At 40.2% G+C, this 9329-nt stretch overlaps 1 protein-coding gene across 4 annotated transcripts; it reads left to right on the top strand.

The window, feature by feature from the left end:
• Positions 1-37: 37 nt before the first annotated feature.
• LOC121927609 lies at positions 38-8513 on the top strand. Of its 4 annotated transcripts, none has more exons than XM_042461391.1 (4): positions 38-195; positions 3358-3456; positions 3911-6756; positions 7861-8513. In XM_042461391.1, the coding sequence occupies exons 2-4, from the start codon at positions 3363-3365 to the stop codon at positions 7942-7944; spliced, it is 3024 nt and encodes a 1007-aa protein (XP_042317325.1). In that variant the 5' UTR covers positions 38-195; positions 3358-3362; the 3' UTR covers positions 7945-8513. The 4 variants fall into 4 exon arrangements, with proteins under 4 accessions (XP_042317325.1, XP_042317324.1, XP_042317327.1 ...); XM_042461390.1 differs by having other exon boundaries at positions 38-404; XM_042461393.1 differs by having other exon boundaries at positions 41-191.
• The last annotated feature ends 816 nt before the right edge of the window (positions 8514-9329 follow it).

Genomic DNA, 9329 nt, shown 5'->3' with positions numbered 1-9329 from the left:
GCTCCCCTCATATTGGCTCGGGCGTCGGGCCATCTATTTCTGTGTCACTTGAGGGGCGGGCGCCATGGTTGAACGGGGCCGATAGAGCGGGGGATGTCGTTAGGGGAAGGATTATGGCGGAGGGTCTGGAGCCTAGGCCTAGCTGAGGGGAAAGATGGTGGAGCCATCCCTGCAGTAGCTCAAAAAGACCCGTATGTGGGTGTCATGAGGAGAGGGTTTTATGAAAGGGAGGGAGCCAGTGGGACAAGCGCCAGTCACAGAGGTGCCGCGTGACGTCACTCGGGGGTCTTGTGAGGGCCGCCTCTGACGCCAGGATGGCCAACCTTAAGGGCAGCAGACAGAGTCAACTTTGGGGGGGAGAATGGAGAAGGAGCTACCAAGAGCTCGAGGGTGAAAGCCTGAGGGTGAGGAGGGGCCTCTCTGGGGAAGGAGGGTCGAGGGGGGAGGCCAGACAGGCCTCGCCCTTCAAAATGGTTGCCTTCAAGGAAGGAAAGCTAACAAAGTGAATGGTCTGGAAACCATGCCCCATGAGGAGAGACTTAGGGAGCTGGGGATGTTTAGTCTGGAGAAGAGAAGGTTAAGAGGTGATATGATAGCCCTGTTTAAATACTTGGATGTCATACTGAGGAGAGAGCAAGCTTGTTTTCTGCAGCTCCAGAGACTAGGACCCAGAACAATGGATGCAAGCTCCAGGAAAAGAGATTCCACCTCAACATTAGGAGGAACTTCCTGACATTAAGGGCTGTTCAACAGTGGAACACACTCCCTTGGAATGTAGTGGAGACTCCTTCCTTGGAGGTCTTTAAACAGAGGCTGGATGGCCATCTCTCAGGGATGCTTTGATTTAGACTTTCTGCATGGCAGGGGGTTGGACTCGATGGCCCTTGTGGTCTCTTCCAACACTAGGATTCTATGAATCTATGAACACAGAGAAATGTAAAGCACTACACTTAGGACAAAAAAATGAAATGCATAGATATAGGATGGAGGAAACCTGGCTTAAGGAGACTACGTGTGAAAGAGATCTAGGAGTGTTAGCAGACCACAAGTTGAATGTGAGTCAGCGATGTGATGCGGCAGCTAAAAAGGCCAATGCGATTCTAGGTTGCATCAATGGAAGTATAGCGTCTCAATCAAGGGAAGTCATAGTGCCACTCTATTCTGTTTTTGTCAGGCCTCACCTGGAATACTGTGTCCTTCCTTAGAGGTCTTTAAACAGAGGCTGGATGGCCATCTGTTGGGGTTGCTTTGAATGAGAGTACCTGCATGGCAGAATGGGCTTGGACTGGATGGCCCTTGTGCTTTCTTCCAACTCTATGATTCTAAGAAAGTAGGAAAGAAAGCCTGTGGCTCCATCTGCACTGCAGAAACAATCCATTTTCGTAGAATCGTAGGTGTTCTGTCACATGGGGGGACATTAAACAGTAATCAATCCATTCCAGATACCCTCTCCCTGGAATAAAAAGCAACAACGTGGGGCCTAAAGTCCTGTTGCCTCCAATAGTGGAGTGACATGCACATGCACACACTGCCATTGAGAACATTGGGCTTGCCATCAGTGGACACTTAGATCTGCAGATGGCAAAAACACTGTATTTCATACCCTGCTCTTCAGCCAGAAAGGCTCTCAGGCTGGCTTGCTAATTGTTAATTTGACATTTCCTACAGGTTTACAATGTGAAAAGATATGAGTTTGACACAAAAGGAGAAGGGAATGGGAATAGGGAAGGGGATCAAGTCCAACAGATACTGCTTGTTTTTCCCTCCCTCTGTCCTTTCAGCTTCCTCTGGGCCAAGGCATGATGGAGCTGTGCCTGCAGCTTCTTCTCTTCCCACAAGACCAGGAATTGCACCCTTAATCATCCTTGTGATGCAGTTTCTCTGGTTGTTGAGTCCTTCAAGTTGCTTTGACTTACGGCAACCCATCACAGGCTTTGCTTGGCATGGTTTGTTCAGAGAGGGTTTGTCTTTGCCTTCCTCTGAAGCTGAGAGAGTAATTTGCCCTGGAATGTTACATAGCTGAAGATTCAAACATTGGTCTCCTGAATCAGTCCAACACTCAGAATGACTATACCACACTGGCTCTGCATGAGGAGTTATACTAATTCACATATTGTTCAGAAGGTAAAATGTAGTAGTGCATTTCTTTATGCATTTTGTGAAGGCACACAGCAACAAAGCATTGACAGTGTTTTTAGTAAATACAACAGGTGCCTATACATGTGCATTAGCTGGCCAAAGACCATTAACCTGTCAAAGTCCATTGGACAAAAAATGTATTTGGAACCAAAATCTCTAATGTTTAATCTCAAATGTGTGCAATAGTTTGTTTTTTGTTGTTGTTGTGTTTCCATTTAATATTTGACTTATGGTGATCCTAAGGAATAAGACACAATTACAGCCAGCCCTTGCTATCCACAGGGATCTGTTCCAGACCCCTCGACAGATAGCAAAAAACGTGGATGCTCAAATCCATTGTTTTCAATGAGTGCGGACACATGTGCATGCACCCCATTTATTTATTTACTAGATTTGATTTAACATTAATAAAATGAAGACTATCATTAAAAGCAATACATAAATACACAATAAAAACCATATATCTTCCACAACTTACAGTTTACATGCGTACTGTATAACATATATCTCCACATTACATCACAAAATAACTTCTTAAATTCCTTCATGACATTATATTTCATTCCCTTTTTGCTCAATTGCCTATTTATCTCATAGCCAATACTCTCCTCGCCACACTTACTTTCTTCTATACCAATGTCTTTGTATTATTTTCCATTAACATATAGTATTTTATAAAGTTCACCAGTCGTATAACAACTCATATGCTATTTCCTTCCATTCTTTTTTGTAAAATCTTTATCAAAGGTTCCCAATCTCTTCTATGTTTCTCCCATGATTTCCCTTTCAGCAAACAGGTAATCTTATCAATCTCAACATAATACAATAATTTATACAACCATTCTTTATTATCCGGGATTTCCTTCTTTTCCCACTTACCAGCATATACAATATGTGCCGCTAACAATGGCCATGTGCGCCCATTTAAAAAGCCAGGGCTTGCCATCTGCAGAAGCTCAAATCCATAGATGGCAAGTCCACAGTTGGTGCAGTCACACTGTATTTTTAACAGGCGTATATAGCAGCAGATCTTAACATTCATTTGGTTTCCCATAATGCTGTATACTACTGTTTCCCCTTTTGTGCTTCTTTGTTTTTGGTAAACACAACAGATTTCACACATCTGGAGGCCTTTGGTTGCTCCTTCTCAACTTCAGAAGTCCTATAACCAGATGTAATTTTATTATCAGGAAATGACACCACATATTTGTGTTTTAGGTGATATGTCGAGCAAGACTTCAACAGTGTCTGACACAGAAAGTGAATGGGATTTTTATTCTGCATGTTGGGAAGAAAATATTGTACATACCAACAAAGGTAATTGGATGGCATGAAACAGTATTTTGGTATTTCCATTACTTGTTCTAATTTATAACTCATATCAAATGAGTGCAAGCATGGTATGGTGGTTTGAACATTGGACTGTGACTCTTAAGGCCAGGATTTGAATTACTGCTCAGCCATGGAAGCCCACTGGGTGACCTTGAGCACATTGCAGTCTCTCAGCCTCAGAAGAAGGCAAAGGCAAACCCCTCTGAACAAATCTTGCCAAGAAAACTCTGTGATGGGTTTGCCTTAGGACTGCCATACATTGGGAATGACTTGAAGGCACATGATAATAATAATTCCTAATATATTTTAAAGTGGAATTTTTTTGCTTGCATTATAACAGTGGATTTTGTAAGCAAGTTTTTAGAAAATGAGTGGCCTGTTTTATATATTTGGGAAAGTATGTTCTTGAGATGATGGTGGTATTTCTTCTTTTCCCTAGATTCAGTTGATTCTGGTAGTGAAAGTGATTTCTGTCTTCGTTCAAATAGTCATCACAGTTTATCTGAAAAACGGAAAGGAGAAATCATATTGGGGAAGGCAGTACTGATCTTGGAAAACAGTGAAACTAACTTTTCAGATTGTTGCAAACACTGTCCCCTGTTGCAAGCACAAAAAATTGATAACGCTGAAGAGTTTCAGGTGGAATTGTCACCAGAATCTGTACTGTGCGTAAACTTTAAGGACTGTTATACAAGTGGTCATTCATCAAAAGTTTATTCATCTAAAATATCCCAATCCAAATGTGATGGATCTGGGGATGATTTCTATTTAAACCCTATAATCCCTCATGTGAATATTACTGAAAATTCAGTAACTGGAAAAACCTTTCATTCAGTAAAAGAAGCTGGATTTGATAAACTACATCAGAAGCAGTCATCATTTCATTATTTTCCAAGTTCCAAGCATAACAAAGCTGTGCAAGTTTCCTTTCCTTCTGGGGAAACAGAATCTGAAGGAGATTTTGTCAGTGAATGTTCCAAACAATCATCAGTACATGCTAACATAAACAAAACATCAATCAATAAACCTTCAGTATTTCACAGTGCTGAAAGTCAACTGGCAGACACCCATTTAGGCTATTCCAACAAGTCTTACAAAATTGACAGTCCCCAAACTACTGAGCAAATCTATTTCCCCACCTCTTCAGGAGAACTTGTAATTTCTCTTACTTTGGAAGCAGCTTATTCAGATCCAAATGCTTCATTAACAGGCAATATTATTTCTTCAGATGTTTGCATAACAAAAGAAGATTCACGGAGGCATGATTTAGCCTTTAAATGTAAAGGCTCTCAACAAAACCAGCTGCTTGAGAAACTGTGTATTTCTGTTGCCCCATGTCCTGTGCAAGTAGATACAGGAAATCAGACACACATCCCACCTTCTACAAAACAGGTAGGATGTTCAGATATCCTAGATGCTGAAACTAGTGAGTTTTTAGCAGTTAATGTAGAATCATCTGAAGCTAGCCAGTCTCTAGCAGCTGATACAGAATCTGCTGAATCCAGTTGTTCGGACTTTCATTTTAATCAAGGGTTATCTACACTGAAACTTTTGGCTCCCTGTTGGTTCTTTCCACCCACTAAACATACACATAAAAATCATTCTCCCCACTTCTGTGTAGTGTTATTTCCTGATAATAAAATTACATCTGGTTATAAGACTTCTGAAGTTGAGAAGGAGCAACCAAAGGCCTCCAGATGTGTGAAATCTGTTGTGTTTACCAAAAACAAAGAAGCACAAAAAGGTAAACAATTTAGAAGTAGACATCATATCTCCAAATTTCATCGGCCCAAGACTTTGAGCACTGAATCTATAAACAAAAATACTCAAAAGGCAGGTGAAATAAGTGAAGTCTGTTACAGGCCTCTAACACATGCTGCTAAGTGTTGCTGTAGCCCATTACTTGATTTTACTGTTGACCTGTTTTCTGCAGGAAAAGATTCTGAGAGGTGCCTAAGTGTTCATAGAGAGTCTCACAAACGAACCAGAGGTGGTAAAGTAATTCCTAGATTTTCCTCTCATCATTCTCTAGATCCTATAAATAATCTTGACAGGTTCCAATACATTTGTCCCATAAAGAGAAAAAATAATTTGAAGATGCAGAACATACTGAACTATTGTTTAGGGTGGTCTGGACAGAACACACAGAAAACTTGTGAAGGGAACATTTGTCCCACCCCAAATAGTCCATGTTTGCCAGCTGATGGAAAGACTTCTATTGATCCAGTTCTCTCAAATTTGAGGAATAGTTCAGTGCCACTTTCTACTGCAGTGCCTCTTTCAAATGAGAGGAGGAGTTCTCCCTGTTTACAAACTGTGAGGAGTCCTGCAGCATTATATCTTTGTCCAGAAGACCAGAGGCAACCATCAGGCACCTGTATACAAACTGACAGAGACACTTGGAGTTCTGGAACATCTCCACATGGCAGATGTAATATCTCTCATTTTCCTTGTGAAAATATTGTTAAAGTAGAGCAGCCACAGAAGGAAAGATATATGTTTACAAATACAGGTGTGGAAAGGCTTAATTGTGGAGCTAACCACGTGGCTTGTGGAGGTTCAGCCAGAAAGAAGCCCCCAGTTTGCCCATGTGGAAATATGCTACAGTGTGGCTTATTCCCTAATGGAGAGATTTCAGAATCAATTAACAAGAAAACTAGAGCAAGTCCTAATAGTCACCGGAGAGCCAATATATGTGAATCGGACAGGATAAGATCTCCTGTAGGAAGCTGCAACACAGAGGATGCCTGCTGTGGTAGCTGCCATCATGGTTTCCCACCCTGTTTTTACAACACATGTGAACAAGGAGCTTCAAGAAACCAGATCATTAAAGTAGCATCTTTCTTTGAGAATGGATTCCCCCCAAAGAACCTGAAAAATGACAGCATAGAGAAAATTAAAGCAGTGAAACCTAGTGAAAGAAAAAATGTCAGGTTCCATACTGGGTCAGATACTTTACAAATGTACCCATCAGGCACACAACCTGCTTCACCCTTGAATGATGACTGTGAGACATCAAAACACTATCACTATGAATGCTCATGCTGCAGGACTGGTACTAAAGAGCATCTTGCCTCATCAAGAGAAGGACACTGCTTTGGTGCAGAACATAAAAGACTCAATGGCAGTCTGAACAGGGAGAGTATTTTTCTAGTGGATTGTGGTCAGGAGACTAGAAGCCAATGCAAATGTTCCCAAGAAATCCCTCTTTTCAGAACTGATTATACGGATATGTATAATGAAAAGAGACCTGCAGTTTCCACACAAAAGGAATCTGACTTTCAGGTTTGTATCAGTTCATGTGTACAGTATAGCTTATATTTGTGTGACTAACACAGTAATAATAGTAGATTGCTGATGGGGGGGCAGCAGCCAGGGAGGAGCAGAAGTCTGCTCAGTATTGGATGTCAACCTTAAAATGGCAGTCCTGTCCACAGTTATTCAGGATGTTCTAGAACCATTTGATATGCACATGTCGTGCAAAGATTTGATTTATGCATAGTTACTGTAATGTAAATGTGTTTTCCTCTTTGGTGTTCTTTCAGAAGAGGCATTTTTTTTCTATTCAGTTTTTCTTTTGCAGAAAAGATTTCTTGCACTTGGATATATTTTTAATTTTAAAAGGGAGGATAAAACATTTATAATAAATTTAAAAGTACCGTATATACTGTACTCGACTATAAGTCAACCTCATGTATAAGTCAAGGGCAGATTTGGGGGCCAAAATTATGGATTTTGATATGACCCAAGGATAAATTGAGGGTAAAACGTAGGGGAATATAACAAAGGATCTAAAGGATGAAGCAAAGGAAAACAATGCAAAAGAACTTGCAGAATTCCAGCAGGTTTAACCGTGCTCATACTAAAGGTTGGATGGATGCAAGAATAGAGGGAGTCAGTGCTTCCATGACAGATTACACTCTTTGCTTTCATGAGGGATGTCTCCTTTTTTAAATAACAGTTAAAGTACAGTACTTACATTGACCCTTGGATAAGTTGGCCCAGGTTTTTGAGGCCAATTTTTAGACTAACATTTCTAGATTTATGAGTATATACAGTAAATTAAAAAAATCAGGCAAACTTTAACTGAAAGTAAATTCTGTAATGATGCTATTGGCATTGTTATAGACATGATGCACTATACCAACCTACCATAGAGATGGTGGCATTTTGAAAAACCATAAACTTGTAACTATGTAATTAAAACATCTTACTTTCTGCCCAGCCTACATATTAAAAGCACTTTTGGTTAAAGCAAAGGAAATGCAAAGTTATACTGTACTGATACATTTAGCAATTGAGTCTGATTTGCTTTTTCTCAGTCCTTTTGGTCAGCTACAAATTGTTGAAAGACTTCGGTCATCTCTCATTTTTCCCTCTCAAAATTAGGATTCATCACGGATTAATGATGGCTGGAAAAGGCTTGATGGGAACCACAAATGCTGCCACAATAATGTTTGGTACAGTCATTGACAGTGAGAAGTGGGAAGCATGTTGAAATTTTCATGAATGTTGGTGCTTCCTTCACAAATGACATCAAAAAAAAATAAAGCACATCAAAAGACCACTTTTATGGACTTTTAGTGACAATCGCTCCTTATAATGAGAAAAATGAAATGTTACTTTAAATTGACAGATTATAGATATTATCTAACAGATGAAGATAAACTGTTTCCTCACAAAACAAAGGCAGCTCTGCAGCAAACAGTAAAAAGGGTGAAATTGCAATCCTGTTTCTGTTTACCTAGGAGTAAATACTATTGAATGTATTGTAGACATAATGAATTCTCTTCACATTTAATGCCAGAGTTGTAGAGGACATTACTCTGCTGGAACAAAACCGACATCAAGTGTGAGATTCATGAAATCCATCAGGTGCTTTGAGCTAGTCCTGTATATAGTTCAGAAGAATATACCCTTGTGTGTGCTGTGTGCCTTCAAGTTGTTTCCAACTTAGGACTACCCAAAGGTGAACCTATCTTGGGGTTTTCTTGACAATTTGTTCACAAGAGATTTGCCATTACCTTCCTCTGAGGCAGAGAGAGTGTGACTTGCCCAAGGTCACCCAGTAACTTTCATGGCTGAGCAGGAATCGAACCCTGGTGTCCAGAGTTGTAGTCCAACACTTAAACCACTGTACCACACTGGCTCCCACATCTCCATAAACAGAACAATTGGATGAAAAACAGTTACCTTATTGACTCACCAGCAAAATGCTGTAAAGCTACATCAGTTTGGAAAGAGTCACTCCTTTCTGTCTTAAGTGCTCACTCTCTGTAGCCTGCCAATCTCTGTGTAAGAATCCTATGAATTTTCAGTAAGTAACAATGCCCAGCTCATGAAACTTTGATGTAGAAGTGTTGAATAGGTTTCTCTGCATGATCTTTCATAACCCACATGATGGCAGTATATTAAAACAGAATCTTCACCCCTTTGGCATCCTTGTTCTCGCCAGAGAACATGATTTCAATTTAATTTTATAAAACATTTTAGTTTCTTCTTTCAGTTGTAAAACCTTTATCTTAATTGAAACTAAAGAAGACAACAAATAACTCCAAAAGGATTTTTCCAAATGTAACAGCTGTTCCAACAGTGGAACAGACTGCCTTGGAGGGTGGTGGACTGTCCATCTTTAGGAGTCTTTAAACAGGGGCTGGACACACATCTTTTTGAAGTGGTGTAATTGTGTATCTGCATGGCAAGGGGTTGGATTAGTTGGCTTTTGTCCCAAATCAAAGAATCTATCATTTTTAGAAATGTGCATTAGGACAAGAAATTTAAACTTCACATACTTGAGAAGGACGTTATTGACCAAGCAAGGTATCTGGAATAGTGGCTGATGGCTGAGAGAAATTATG

Source organism: Sceloporus undulatus, chromosome 4 (genome assembly GCF_019175285.1).
Source record: "Sceloporus undulatus isolate JIND9_A2432 ecotype Alabama chromosome 4, SceUnd_v1.1, whole genome shotgun sequence".
In the NCBI taxonomy this organism is placed as follows: Eukaryota; Metazoa; Chordata; class Lepidosauria; order Squamata; family Phrynosomatidae; genus Sceloporus; species Sceloporus undulatus.
This window is presented reverse-complemented; position numbering and strand designations above follow the sequence as displayed.

Coding starts and splice junctions, on each gene's coding strand:
- LOC121927609 (XM_042461391.1), top strand. CDS start 3,363: ATGTCGAGCAAGACTTCAACAGTGTCTGACACAGAAAGTGAATGGGAT. Junction 3,457..3,910: donor TATTGTACATACCAACAAAG/GTAATTGGATGG, acceptor TCTTTTCCCTAG/ATTCAGTTGATTCTGGTAGT. Junction 6,757..7,860: donor AAAAGGAATCTGACTTTCAG/GTTTGTATCAGT, acceptor TCTCAAAATTAG/GATTCATCACGGATTAATGA.